This window comes from Danio aesculapii, chromosome 13 (assembly GCF_903798145.1).
Source record: "Danio aesculapii chromosome 13, fDanAes4.1, whole genome shotgun sequence".
Taxonomy (NCBI): domain Eukaryota; kingdom Metazoa; phylum Chordata; class Actinopteri; order Cypriniformes; family Danionidae; genus Danio; species Danio aesculapii.
In genome coordinates, this window is record NC_079447.1 from 37284674 (window position 1) to 37300560 (window position 15887).

The 15887-nt window shown below is 36.3% G+C and overlaps 1 protein-coding gene across 4 annotated transcripts in view; it reads right to left on the bottom strand.

Annotated features, from left to right (window-relative positions):
* ikzf1 (IKAROS family zinc finger 1 (Ikaros)) overlaps positions 1-15887 on the bottom strand; it is a 42758-nt gene that overhangs the window by 1791 nt on the left and 25080 nt on the right. The window contains exons 4-8 of one of the 4 annotated variants that reach the window (XM_056470960.1): positions 15246-15521; positions 14502-14534; positions 11829-11996; positions 11601-11726; positions 6704-6829 (exon numbers count right to left, since the gene is read on the bottom strand). In XM_056470960.1, the coding sequence (XP_056326935.1) occupies positions 6704-6829; positions 11601-11726; positions 11829-11996; positions 14502-14534; positions 15246-15521 (729 nt within the window). The remainder of the gene's footprint in view (positions 1-6703; positions 6830-11600; positions 11727-11828; positions 11997-14501; positions 14535-15245; positions 15522-15887) is intronic. The other 3 variants (XM_056470961.1, XM_056470963.1, XM_056470962.1) reach the window with 3 other exon arrangements.

Genomic DNA, 15887 nt, shown 5'->3' on the forward strand with positions numbered 1-15887 from the left:
CCAACTGCTTTTGACACTGTAAACCACCAGATCCTGCTATCTACGCTTGAGTCACTGGGCGTCACAGGCACTGTTATTCAATGGTTCAGTTCCTACCTCTCGGACAGGTCATTCAGGGTGTCGTGGAGGGGAGAGGTGTCCAACCTACAGCATCTATACACTGGGGTACCTCAGGGCTCTGTGCTTGGACCACTTCTCTTCTCTATCTACACGGCATCTTTAGGAACAGTCATCCAGAAACATGGTTTTTCCTACCACTGCTATGCTGATGATACCCAGCTATACCTCTCTTTCCACCCTGATGATCCCTCGGTTCCAGCTCGCATTTCAGCCTGCCTGTCAGACATTTCACTCTGGATGAAAGATCATCATCTCCAGCTTAACCTCATGAAAACGGAAATGCTTGAAGTTTCTGCCAACCCGACTCTTCACCATAACTTTTCAATCCAGATGGATGGAGCAACCATCACTGCATCCAAAATGGTAAAAAGCCTTGGAGTTACGATTGATGACCAACTGAACTTCTCTGACCACATTTCTAGAACTGCCCGATCTTGCAGATTCGCACTCTACAACATCAGAAAGGTCCGACCCTTCCTATCTGAACATACAGCTCAACTCATTGTTCAAGCTCTTGTCCTCTCCAAACTGGACTATTGCAACTCTCTGCTAGCCGGGCTACCAGCTAGTTCTATCAAACCTCTTCAACTGCTTCAGAACGCAGCTGCACGAGTGGTCTTTGATGAACCCAAAAGAGCACATGTCACTCCGCTACTCACCCGTTTGCACTGGCTTCCAGTTGCTGCCCGCATCAAATTCAAAGCTCTGATGTTTGCTTACAAAGTGACCTCTAGCTGTGCTCCTTCGTATCTGCTCTCACTTCTGCAGATATATGTGCCCTCCAGAAACTTGCGTTCTGTGAATGAACGTCGCCTCGTTGTTCCATCCCAAAGAGGGAAGAAATCACTTTCCCGAACTCTCACATTCAATCTGCCCAGTTGGTGGAATGAACTCCCCAACTACATCAGAACAGCCGAGTCACTTGCTGTCTTCAAGAAACGACTAAAAACGCAACTGTTTAGTCTCCACTTTTCCTCCTAATCTGCAATTGCCTCTCTGGCTATACCACTAACTGAGCCCTCTTTCTCTCTCTCTCTCTCTCTCTCTCCCTCAAAAAAAAAAAAAAAAAAAAAAAAAAAAAAAAAATTTTCTACTAATGTTTTGCTTCTTTGACTTTTACACGCCTGAAACTTGTCTATAGCGCTTGTTCACTGCTGCTCTTATAGTTGTGTAAATTGCTTCCTTGTCCTCATTTGTAAGTCGCTTTGGATAAAAGCGTCTGCTAAATGACTAAATGTAAATGTAAATGTAAATGTAAACTTAAAAGTTCAAAAAGGTATCATAAACATTCTCAAAACAGTCTGTGTGTCCTCAGTGGGTAAATCAGAATATTGTGAATCTATGGCTGTGTCCGAAATCACATACTTCCACACTATATATTACACTAAAATCAGTATGCGAGCCAAGTAGTATGTCAGAATTCATAGTACCCGGATGACCTACTACTTCCAGCGAGATTCTGAAGTGTGCATAGGATGGACGCTACACTATCCCATGATGACCCACGAGAGAATTCATGAATTGGAGTGAAGCGACACAACTCACGCGGGTAGGACATGTGATCATGACAAAACGGCGGATGTAGTATGTTCGAGTTCCATTCATACGTAAAGAACGCACTTTTCTAATGGCCGAGTAGTACGTTTAAATTCAAATGCAGTACCTACTGAGTAGTAGGCGGTTTCGGACGCAGCCTACGAGAAAACTCTTGTGTGCTTCTATATCAAAAATAACGACTTTATTCATAACAAGTTCCTTCTCCACAGTGAAAGTATAGGTCACACGTTCTTGAGAGCACTGTGCACTAATGTATATCCCCCACCACCCTCCAATGCAAACTACTAAGTATGACTTACTCTGTTTGAAATAAAGTACAGCAATATAAATAAGCAGCGTGCCTGAGCATGAATAGCACATTGCTTTCAGGAAGGTACTTGCTATACTGACATTGAGGAGAAGAAACTGTTGAATAAAGTTTTTTTTTATGTGGGCACAAATGTACATTGATTATATTCCAATTGAACAAGTGAACAACTGTTTTAAGGAGGTATTTTTTTGTACTTTTATGAACTATTCTGGATTTTTCATTGAAGGAGTCAGAACTAAAGGGTAGGAATGCAAGGCGGCCATATCGTTACCGGCCGATAAATGCTATTTTTAAGATTATCGTTATTGATCCTATGTCTAAATTAGGCCGATATCTTTAAGCCGATAAATTACGTAATTGTACAGAACTGCCTGCCTGGCGCACGCGTGGGCGGAACTTGTTTAGACTTGTCCAGTGCACTATAATGGAGCTTTTGTCACAATGTTTATTCCTTCAATGTCCGTCCTTTCTTCATGTGGTATTGCTGGGGGTTAATAACTCAGTAAGTAACCATGTTCCTTATCATTGTAGATATGTTTGATTGAGTGTCATTGTGTATTTTGCTTTAAATCACCTCAGGATAAATATGTGCAAAATATGTGCAAACATCACAGTAGCGATGCACACGTGCTAAACAACTTGTTGGGTTGTTTTGTAATCTAATATGATTATTTGTTATTATCAACGTGTTGCTTGCCATGTGTTGTTGATGTAAGAATGTATTCAGTTTGATCGCAATATTTATATTGATTATAACAAGCCCGCGTGAGGGCTGTCACCGCGCGCACACACACTAATCTGACAGCCTTCAGAGCTGCACGGGAAAGAGGTGCGGTGCGCCGGTCACTGAATCCAGCAGGAGCTCTCAACTCGCCGCATACTCTGTCTTTATATTATGCTCTGTGTTTGTCATAAATTCATCTGAGCTCAATGCTTAGCTGCTCCGCCTGTAGTTGAGTGAAACACACAGCGTTTTATCATAAACTTTTCATCGATCATTTTTCCCGAAATTGACAGCAAGAACGAACACAGAAGCGTTGTCTGATTGTCAAGCAGTACGGAGACCCGGAAGGGACGTGATGGTGGGGGAAAAAATTGGTGGAAGAAAAAAAACTGAGTGATGGGAAAACATATTTCTAAGGTTTTTTGCGTTCCCTCGCAAAGATTTAGCGTTATCTCGTAAAGATGTTTTGCGTTATCTCACAAAACTGTTTCTCGACAAACACTTCCTGTTACGGAGACCCAGAAGGGACGGGGTGAAAAGAAAAAAAAGGTAGAAGAAAAAAATTGGTGGAAGAAAAAAAAAACAGAGTGATAGGAAAACACATTTTAAAGTTTTTTTGCGTTCCCTCACAAAGATGTTTTGCGTTATCTCGCAAAGATGTGAGGTTTTGCGTTATCTCGCAAAGATGTATTTCGTTCCCTCGCAAAGATGTTTTGCGTTATCTCGCAAAACAGTTTCTCCACAAACACCTCATGTTCACTTCATTCATGTAAACCCTCCCGTTTTTGCCGAAATTCTCCCATATTTTACCCTTCTATCCCACTATCATCCAATCATTAAGTATTTCCACATATTTCTGATATATTTTTAATCTTGAAAGCACGCTGAAATTAATATCAAAATGTCTGCATTCACTTTCTTTACATTAAGGCTGTGCGTCGATCATTGCCTCTCATATGCAACCTCTGAACCAGTGAATGCATGCATAAGCGCTGACTGACAGACGCGCTCCGTACAATAAACTGATCCCAGATCAGCTTCTGTACACGCCATTTAAAGTGACACCTCTGTTATCAAACAAGTGAGCAGCAAATTAATCTCTCGTTTTGTTTAGTTTGATAACAGAGGTGTCTCTGTGAGAATGCACAGATCTATAATGAACGCATTACATTACTTTAGAAACTGTTTGTGCTCATTTAAAAGAAAATTAGCTGTTAAAAATAAAACATGCAGGACGGAGATGTTTACATATTATTCAGTGTATTTGTCTGTCTGTTTAAACATACACACGAATCCAAAAGTGTCCTGCATTTTTACTCCTCTGTAAATGGCGTGTACAGAAGCTGATCTGGGATCAGTTTAATGTAAGGAGCGCGTCTGTTAGTCAGCGCTTATACATGCATTCACTGGTTCAGTTGTAGCATATGAAAGGCGATGATCGACGCACAGCTTTAATGTAAAGAAAGTGAAAGCAGACATTTTAATATTAATTTCAGCGCGCTTTCAAGATTAAAAATATATCAGAAATATTGGAAAATACTTAATGATAGGATGATAGTGGGATAGAAGGATAAAATACGGGAGAATTTTGGCAAAAACATGAGGGTTTACATGAATAAAGTGAACAGGAAGTGTTTGTGGAAAAACAGTTTTGCGAGATAACGCAAAACATCTTTGCGAGGAAACATAAAAAACTTAAAAATATGTTTTCCTATCACTGTTTTTTTTTTCTCCCACCCAATTTTTTTTCTTCCACCAATTTTTTTTTCTTCCACCAATTTTTTCCCCCACTATCACGTCCCTTCCGGGTCTCCGTAGTAGCAGCAGCTACATGTGTTCAAAAGAATCTAAAACACCAAATATGATGAATATATTTTCTAAAGTAATACTATCTGTATTTAGCTGTACGGTGGCTCTGAACTGTCAAAACACCTCTAAAAAAGGCTTTTTCGGACATTACATATTTGTATATATGTACATTACATTACATACATTTATTCAAGAACATTTGAGCTGGTTTTAGACCTTAGCTCTATCATTTTCATTTTGTTTAAAATATATTTAACTTGCTTGTTGATTAAATCCCATTTTGTTATTTAACCTATTGTTTTTATGCAACAGTCAAGTTGCATGTTAATTTGCTATGAAGAGAAGGAAAAAATAGATTGTTTGCATGCTGATTTATGTGAAATCATGATTATAGGTCTATATAATCACCTTGCAATTTTGAAATTATAGCTTTTTTGCTTTGAGTATAGACTATTCAGTTCATAAGAGCAGTTAAATCTATTATGAAGTTTGCTGTATAAAAATATAACATTTTGAAATATTTATAATTATCGGCCTATATATATCGTCTATCGGCCTCCAAGTCTGAAAAGTTATCGGTTATCAGTATCGGCCAAAAAAATCCATATCGGTGCATCCCTACTATAGGGTATATGCAGAAGCATGAAGAAGGACTGTTAGTAATCTGGGTCAAACGCTTCCAGTGAACTGTATGTTGTTACAAAATTGTCGAGTTTAAAGTCTGTTCTCTTTAAAAATCAACAATCTTCACTGCCTAAATGATATACGCTTTAAAGTGGGTCTCAGGTTGTACAAGAAGCACTGCATTAAATTACATTTTTCCGCGCCATATCTTTATTTTACTCCAGTGGCTTTTCATCTCGGTTTACGCTTCAACAACTAAATAAATGCTGAAGTTTATTCAACTGATTATATTTTAATTACATTACAACATCAATGCTGTAAAAGTATGAAAGTAAAATTAAAAAAGTCACGTTAACCGTTAATCGTTTATAGGTATGGGAAGACACATTAGCTCTGCATATATTCAATTGCTGTCTATGAGGAAGCTCTCTGATTTCATCTAAAATACCTTAATTTTTATTCCAAAGATGAATGAATATCTGACATGAGCTTGAGTAATTGGAAACAGAATTTTCATTTTTGGATGAATTAACCCTTTAAGTCTAATTGTAATGTGCAAATTGCTTGCTCGGAAGTAAACCAGGATCTTTACAGATGTTTTGGTGCACTTGTCTGGTGCGCACTAGTATCACAATAACAGAACAATTTAACTGCAGAGTTATTCTTTAATCTAACCAAACCACCGATGTGTGAATACACCCATAGTGAGAAGTATTTTTAATAATTTGAAAAACATTTTGATCACTGGCAAGGTTCTTTGCAAACAGTAGATGGCAATAAAGAATGTCTATTTTAAATTTATGACACTTTAGGCACATTCAGCAAGTTTTCTACCAATGTGACAGTCTAGAAAACATCACATGGTGGCTCATATAAATATCTTTTCATTTCTAGAGTACTCTACAGTACTAAAAGAACAGCAATGGGCTTACACTCATTACATATAAGAACCATGGTCACACTTTATTTTAATAGTCCTTTTGTTGAATTTAAGTTACATTGCATCTACATGCCAACTAATTCTCATCAGATTATAAGTGGACTTTTAGGTTGGGGTTAGGGCTAGGGTTAGTGTAAGCTGACATGTACTTGCAAAGCTTCTTATAGTCAGTTAAATGTCTGTTGAAGGAGCAGTATCAACAGATATTAAGCAGACAATTTACTAATACTCAAATGGACCATCAAAATAAAGTGTTACCAAACCATTTTCAGAAACCCAAATAACTTTTTAGTGAAAATCTCTTAAAATATTGATGTTTGCTTTATGCAAAGCACATTTTAAAAACCTATTTTCACCTTATTGGAATGCTTCAGCAGCTATAGCTATTAAATAAGCAAAAGAAATTTGATAATAATCTTGTAAGAGACAATTATGTTGCAAGCCATAATGATCTTTCTGTGTTTAAAAGCTCATCCAAGAGAAAGAAATTACGCAGCTTCCTATCATCATTGAGTATTTCTTTAAGTTAGATACATAAATGCATAATAAACAGTGATCTCTGGATTATCTAGAATCTCTAATATATTGCTGCACAATGAAAGCAAACTTCAACTCTTACCCACAAACCTCTGTGGCATAGAGCTCTTACGCTTAGCTACATTGTTAGCTATCCTGTCTAGCACCAAGGCCCTCTCAGATGCAGGCATGTCCTCCCTCTGCTCATTCTGGCTGTTCTCTTCCTTCACTATGGAAAGCAAGACAAAGAAACCACGCATAAGTTTCAGATTGCTGTATCTAACCTGAGCTCATCTGCTGGCATGGTGCTAACTATAAAGAAGGATGTTCCATGCAATACAATTTTGCACACTTTGCTATATGGTTTTTCTGTCCCTTATTTAATTTTGTCCCTATAATTGCTCCTCCTCTTGAGAATTGTTTTCTTAAGCTTGGAGTCATTAAAGGCATACACTGTAGCTACGGTTCATTTGATGGAGTCACTTGATAGAGAACTGTCATTGCATTGTTGGTGGAAGTTGTATATCTCATATTATGCTACAGATAAAGGGATAGTTCACCCCCCCCCCCCCCCCCCCAAAAAAAAAAATGCTGCTAACTTAGATGGTGAAGATGCCATTTAAAAGATGGTGACTTTTTTTCAGTAGATTGTTTTAAAATTCATTACGAAGTCAATGGCAATCAGCACACATCTAAAAAAACTAATGAACACTCCAATAGCTTCTGGTGATACATAATAAAAGAAATAAAATGAGCCTTTGCAAGAAATTGAACAGTATTTAAAACATTCACACCTCTAATCCAAAACTTTGGCAGACAGTCCCAAGCATGTTCACAAAGTGTAAATTCCTTTAGTTGATTTGAATGTTATCACTCGATTGAATGGGTGTTATCAGTGGTTATCAGCTGATAGATATGGGCTAGTAGGGGCCTTCTGCGCCTACTGGTAGGCTCAGAAGGCTGTTATCAACCACCCACATGGTTAATCAGCTATAGATCAACTACAGCTATGGCCGGAAGTAGGCATGTGCCAATATCACATTTTCATGCTGCGATTAATTGATTGAGCTTTTATCACGGTATACGGTATTATCACGATATTGTAATTTTACTAGAGAAACAGGTAAAAAAACATAAAAAAACTTCAGTTTCATCAACTTAGTAACTTTAATAACTTTTTAATTAACTAAAAGTACTTTAAACATTTAAATACAAATAAATATAAATAAAACAATACACAATATAAAAGTAAACTTGAGCAATTATATCAAAGTGAATGTGCAAAGAGAAACCGTCTTCGATCAGCAATCCCTGTGCATTTTTTTGGAACCCAAAATATTTCCAAACCTCTGACTTTTTTTTTGAAGGGGGATAAATTGTCGGCAGCGTTCCTCTTTCCGCCATGCTTCTTCTTCGTGTGAGGATTAGTGAGCGGTGGCAACGGCGGCGTGCACTGTGTGCCACAGTGCTTCTACATGCGGGGATTGTTTACATCAGAGTGCGCATCAGTTCTGCGCAGCATATACGCAGTGTTTCTTCAAGCGGTTGATGGAAAATAAGCTGAAGGGGGATAAATTGTCGGCAGCGTTCCTCCTTCCGCCGTGCTTCTTTTTCGTGTGAGGATTATAGTGCGGTGGCAGCGGCGGCGCGCGCACAGTGCTTCTACATGTGGGGATTGTTTACATCAGAGTGCGCATCAGTTCTGCGCAGCATATACGCAGTGTTTCTTCAAGCGGTTGATGGAAAATAAGCTAAGGCGCGTTCTAAGAATATAAATTCGGATCTATTATTTTTCACGGTATTTTGAAGTGCCCGCGATAACAATATCGTGCATATTCATTACCGTGATTTATCGCATTACAGAATACCGGCACAAGCCTAGCCGGAAGTTAACAAGAACTGTTTATATTATTTATTTAATTTCTCATTAATTGTATTTTACATCACAGTAATGTAAACTAGATCTGGATCTGGAGTCTTCCCTATTAGTATAGCTGATTAACAATAAGAATTATTTATATTACTTATTAAATTTCCCATTATTTGCATTTTATTAACGTCTACCCCTACCCCAACCCTTAACCCAACCGTCACAGTATGTAAAAACAGATCTGGATCTGGAGTCTTCTCTATTAGTATAGCTGATTAACCATAATGATGGATGATAACAGCCTTCTGAGCCCACCAGTAGGTGCAGAAGGCCCCTGCTGGTCTATATCTATTAGCTGATAACCACTGATAACAATAATAATCGAGTAATAACATTCAAAGCGGGTGATTACTTGATGCAAAATAATGCATCAAGTAATTAATGATTTACTGTTGCGCATACTGAAATAACCTTATGTTGTTATATATTTTGTAGGATTCAGGATATGCACAAATAAGTACCATTTTCATAAACAACATATGATATTTCCTTCTCCATTAAGACCACTCTCAACCAAGGCTGTAGATCGACAGGAACAATGTTTAGTTTCTTGCACAAAACTTTTGGTTTTATAGGACCACAATGTATCATACTATTAATTTTGCTGCTAACCAATAAGCACCGTTTCTGCTAAAAACATCTTTAATAATGGACAATATTACTAACAGAATTCTGTAACTTCTAGAATGTGCATATTGGTCATTCTTACCGTTATTATACCGACATTGCATCATTTACAAACCATTTGTATTTAATAGTAGTTGGTGGCTTTTAGACTCATTCAGAAAGAGTTAGTAAATGATAAATAAACCAAACATTATTCAGGCATATAGTAATAGTTACTATGTATGTTAATAAATGCTTAATTAAGTCGACTTCACGCAGTTTTGTGACCTAATCTAAAGTGAGGAGTAATTATACTTAGTAAATTCCTTATAAATGACAATTAAAGGTTTAGTATTGAATGTACAATAAACAATAAATGTTTGGAATCTTACCTAAAAAATAAAATTACTGTAAAGTTTAAACATTGCCAAATAACAGGAGTGTCAAAACACAATTAGCAATAAATACAATTAAATAAAATTGAATAAAACAACAATATAATAATTTAACAATATATTATGATACAACATTTCAACGTTTATTTTACATTATATTGCAAAGATTTATTTTTATTTGATACAGTTTCATTTGTGTTTCATTAGCGAAAGGTTTATTCATTGTCTGTTAAGCATTAACTCTACATTAACAAATGTGAGTTAGCAGTTTATAACTGCAGATACAAATGCTATTTTCTTGATTAATAACACATAAATAGTGTGCTTAATGATTGTATTTTCATACTTTGTTGATTATTATTTTTTCATTACTAAATTAAGTATTGCATCATTTACAAACCACTTATTTGAGAGAAGTTGCTGGTTTTTAAAGATTATTCAGATTTGTGGAGATAAATGATTAATAAACTATTAAAATTAACATTTATATATCTTATTATTCAGGCATATAATAATACTTCATCCAGTTTTGTGACCTAATCTAAAGTGAGGACTACTTATGCTTTAAAAATCCCTTATAAATGATAATTAAAGGCTTAGTTATATTCTAAACAGGAACAAAAGAAAATAAATTAATTCATTTATATTCATATGAAGATATACAAATGAAACTGTATTAAATGAAAAATAAATATTTGCAATTTTATCTAAAATAAAATTACTGTTAATTACTTTAAACATTGCTAAATAACATAGAAATTTTGTATAGTTAAATTATTATATTGTTGTTGTTTTATCCAATCTTCTGTTATATTTTGGCACTCTTGTTATTTGGCAATGTTTAAATTTTATAGTAATTTTACTTTGTAATAAGATTGAAAAGATGTATTTTTCATTTGATACTAAGCCTTTAATTGTCATCTATTAAGGATTTATAAAGCCTTAATATTAATAGTTAATTTGTATGCCAATAAATGATTTATTAACTCAACTTCATCCAGTTTTGTGACCTAATCTAAAGTGAGGATCGTTTATGCTTTATAAATCGCTTATAAATGACAATTAAAGCCTCAGTTATATTCTAAACAGGAAACAATTATACAATAAACAACTTTATTTGTTTCTATTAATTTGAGGATACACAAATGAAACAGTATCAAATAAAAAGTAAATCTTTGCAACCTTATCTAAAATAAAATTACTTTACAGTTTATACATTGCATCCTATTATATTGGTAAATTATTATATTGTTGTTGTTTATCCAATGTTAAGTCATATTTTGACACTCCTGTTATTCAGCAATGTGTAAACTTTACAGTAATTTTACTTTTTAGGTAAGATTGCAAAGATTATTGTTCATTTGATACGAAGCCTTTAATTGTCATTTATTTATTAGGGATTCATAAAGCATAAATAATCCTACTTTAGATTAGGTGACAAAACTGCATGAAGTTGAGTTAATAAAGTATTTACTAACATACAAAGTAACCATTACTATATGCCTGAGTAATAAGATATATAAATGTTCATTTCAATAGTTTATTAATCATTTACTCATTCATTCTGAATGATCTTAAAAACCTCCAACTACTCTTAAATACAAATGGTTTGTTGTTAGGTAAAAGAGACACAGGAAAAAGTAGCAGATGCTAAAAGGCATGCAGTCAAATTGACCTTACAGGCATTCAAAATACACAGTATTTTAGTAAATAACAATGTTAGAATGAAATATGCATACATTTATGAAAACTCAGGGTACTATAGCTATATAATGTTAATTTTAAGAAAGTTATTAAACTGCACAATTTAAAAATGATCAGAATGACTGCCTTTAATTTTATAGCGCTTTTTAATGTTCAATGGAAAAAAGTGTCCTTCATCTTGCATAGCATAAAGGGGGAGCAGTTTCCAACAATTTTACCTTTGGGTAAACTTTTCTTTTACACCAGTTATGGTTTGTACTTGTTCATGGTGACACTTAACCATGTTTAAACCACGATAATGGCTCATTGGTCAGCTACATCTACATAAACAATACATAGAAATATCATTAATTCATAGACCACACCTGTATAAATGCTGTTCTGAAGGCCCATGCACTGCAGGTAGTTGTGACATCTCTCCTTATGTTCCTCCAGTGAGCTCCGCTGCTTGTAACTGCGCCCGCAGTATGCACACTTATGGGGCTTTCCAACTAGCAGGTCAAAATAAAAACAAAATCTGCTCAGTCAGACCACATCATTTAGTCATTGTTTTTATACAATACAGTGTCTCAAAGTCATCCATCATGAGTTACCCGAATGTGTGCGCAGATGTCCAGTAAGAGCGTCTCTGCGGCGGCAAGCATAGTTGCACAGATGACATTTGAAAGGTTTCTCGCCAGAGTGAAGTTTGATGTGTCGGAGCAGGTTTCCCTTCTGAGTGAATGAAGCACCACATTGATTGCACTGGAATGGTCTTTCACCTTTGTGACAAAGGAAGATAACACATTACTTATGTGCACTCTACATAAATAGGTACATGATGTTTTACAGGGATAGTTCACCCCAAAAAGGAAAATTTACTCTCTGTATACTTTCTTCCAAATATCTTCATGTTCATGTTCAATAGGACCAGAACATCAGTAAATGATGACAGAATTTTAGTTTTGGGTGAACAACCCATTTAAGGGATTAAGAGATTATCTTAGCATCATTATTAGAAATTCGTTTTTTATTGCCATTGATGGTTTATGAGAAAAGTAACATCCATAGGATCTTTCAATTGCACAAAATATTTCTTACAGTGGAAAATATTTCTATAGTTTGTAAAAATGTTCTTAAATTGTTCTTTTAAGAAATGGTTGATGAACCCAACCCTTATTTTACGTTTACTTTTAAGAGTCATTGTTTTGCATTCTATTAGCTGACAAAACTATATTTTGCCAAAAATGATGTCGAATTAAACAGACCTGTTTGAAAGGTATTTAGTATTTAGTAATATTACTGATTCAACCACACAGACACTACTGGATGAGGGAAAAAATGAATTAAGCTTAAGCTAAATACTGACTGTAAAGATACAGCTTACCCTTTTAAGGTGCACTCCTTGAAAAAAAATCTTGCATTGAATAATATACTGACACAAATCTGATAAATAGTAGTAAGCAAATAAAAATAATTATGATAGCCTATGGATAAAAGGTTGACCAGGTGGTTATGATGTCTGTTAAGTTAATACTGTGAAGCTGCTTTGGCAGAATCTTTATTGTGTAAATGCACTATAACTTGAAATGTAAATTGATTTTGAATATCTGTTGGTTAAAAAAACATAAAGTGAATTAAACATTCAAATAGCTTTTGGGGCGTATATCTTTGTGATAAAAAGTAAACAAACCCTCAAATTGAGTTATAATATTTTGTAGATTTTGCCAGCGTTTCATTTCTCAGAGGCATACATTTAACATGCTTTTTTTCTTTTAATGATGTGAAGCATTGTAAAGTCTGATTCGATTGACTAAATCAGTTTGTTCTGAAGACTGATGCTTGCATTTTTAAATGCTTTAAAATATACTAAAATCACATTTGAAATGTGTTATTATTAAAATTTAATTATTTTACTATTAAATATGTTTTTGTTTTGTATTGTATAACACATATGATTTGAAATGTGACTTAAAATTATGTGTTCACTAAAATATAAGCTTAGAAGTCCAAACACTAGTTCTTTTTTTGTGATTAAATGTAAATAACTCAAGGAAGTTACTCATTGTGCAATAACACCAATAGCACTTATACACCTGTAGTTGTATCAGATTTCATTTAATTTTAACACACAGAACTCCAGCGACAATTGGCCATGTAAATGGTGAGCGTCTGAGGCACTGTATCTGCCCCGTGAAAGCAAGCATCCGCCGCTGTAGCGCTATTACGCGTGAATGCGGGGTCACTGTCCTACACGCCTCCACTGCGCTGTTACATCTCGAACAACCCAGCGCCCCGCGCAAGAGCTCAATCAAACACGCCGGCAGATCTCGCCCGTGAGCGCCGCGCCCCGCTCCGCGCGCCGCCTGGATTCGCACAACGACTGCATGGGGCGCTGATCGAACAAGAGGCTTTCAGACGGCGCCTGCCAGTTTCGTAATGCACCACTGCCTGGGTCAATTTGATCTGAAAATCTCATTTTTCCCCCCTCTTCTTCAGCTCTAAAATAAGAGCGGCCCATCACAATGCAAATGCAGAGCTCATTTAAATAAAGTGAAGGAAACACTTTGTGTTTGAGAGCCAGTCTTCCTGATCAGCGCCCCTGGAATAAACCAATATCCAGCTCCTCCGAATGTTGTGGCATTCTGCGAGAACGCTATTAATACCGCGCTCTCTTCAAAAGCCCTATAAAATAAGTCACCAGTGAAGCAGCAAAAAGACGGCAAAAAAAGAAACTTATTAAAAAGGCATTTCAGGAGAACGGCACCTCCTGCGAATATTTTGATTTAAATAGGAAAGCGCTTCATTATATCTTTTATTATACGTTCTTTTCTGAATTTGCATTAGCCCCACTGTTCCTTTCTTCCATTTTGAGTTTCATTAGTTTGTCAAGTGAGGAAGTTAAGTGCCTTTTTGAAAAATGTTCTCAACCACTGGTTTGGCTTCATCGCAGTGGAATATCAATTTGAGAAAGGAGGAAAATAACTAATACTGTAGTAATTGTCATTTCAGAGAGGCTTCGTCTTGGTTGGCTGTTTCTTTTCAAATTTCAAATCAAGAAAACGAAACAAAATGTCACATTTTAAAGGCACACACACACACACACACACACACACACACACACACACACACACACACACACACACACACACACACACACACACACACACACACACACACACACACACACACACACACACACCTTGTTCAATCATCGTCCTACTAATTAGGTTTAAAGTGAAATTTTAATGTTTTGTAAAAAAATGTAATTGTCACCATTTACTCACCTTTATGTTCTTCCAAAACTGACTTTCTTTCTTCTGCAGAACACAAAAGAAGATATTTTGAGTGTTTTTTTTCTGTTTCCACAGAAGAAAGAAAGTCATAGAGGTTTGGAACAGCATAAGAGTAAGTAAATGATGACAGAATTTCATGTTTTGTCTGAACTGTCTCTGCAATGCAACAAGCTGCTGCCTTATTATTAACCTTATTAGCAGGGTTATTAGCCTTTTAAAACAACTCTTCACAACCTTTAGTGTTTGGAAACAGGAGCATGGTTAAGTGGGGGAAAGTTAGGACAATTCTGAGGGCCCATGCACATTGGGGTTCATCAGAGATCTGTTTAATTAGTATTAACAGTACTAGAAGGGGACCAACCTCATGTTCTTTCATAGGGCCCAAAATTGCTAGCAGCGCCCCTGTGTGGAAATGTGGCTTTGGAACATTTATGTAAAACTATTGTTCAAGTGATCTCATGAGTTTTACACAAAATGGTATGTTACAACCTACATTTCACATTTCATGTGTTTTTCACTTGTAATTTATGTGAAGGTGTTTTGTTCTGTAACAAATTCCATAACACATGATGAATCTGATTTAATTAAAGGATGGTTGCATATAAAACACATCCAGAGTCAGTCTCTATCCTGCTGTCTCTCTGTGTGTCTTACTAAATGCGACTTAACCTACCCAGCCCTTCACCCTGTGCCTGATACTATAAGGAGGGAAGAGTAGATGGCAGTTGCGCTTACCAGTGTGACTTCGCTTGTGCACCATCAACACATTGGGCCCAATGCAAACTATCCCACAGATATCGCACTTCAGCTTCCCGTTGGGGAGGCGGATGCCCCCGGCAGTGGGGTAGACGGCCGGCTTGCTGTCGGGGCCTGCGTGGGAGCCGTTCACTTTGGCCCCAGAGCCATCGAGCATGCGCAAGTCCTCGGCTGCACATTCCTCTGCCTCTCCATTCATCTCACAGGACAGACCGTTTTCCTCGTCACTCCGAGCCTCAACTTTTATATTACAGGCTGGAAAAGAGGGTAGTGGGCCTGTTAAGTCAAGTGGCAGGCTGGGTGGTTATTTTTTCTAACTAACAACGGCATCCTTTACCATGTTATCTCAATGTTCTGCAGCAAAAGTGCACCTGCAAAGCAGCTGTTCTCCTCCTTTTTAGCCTTTGATTGTCAGATTTTGTATATGAATGGGAAAAGCATCATTTTATAGCATTGAACAACATCCGTTTCAGAACATTACTGCATATGTAAAATATCTTCTTCTGTAGATATTACTAGTAACTAAATGTAGTCACTGTATTAGCTACTTGCTAACTTAGCACCACTCTTAGCTGTTATGTGTTTTTAAAGTAAAAGCAGACAAAGATCAGCATGCTTTCA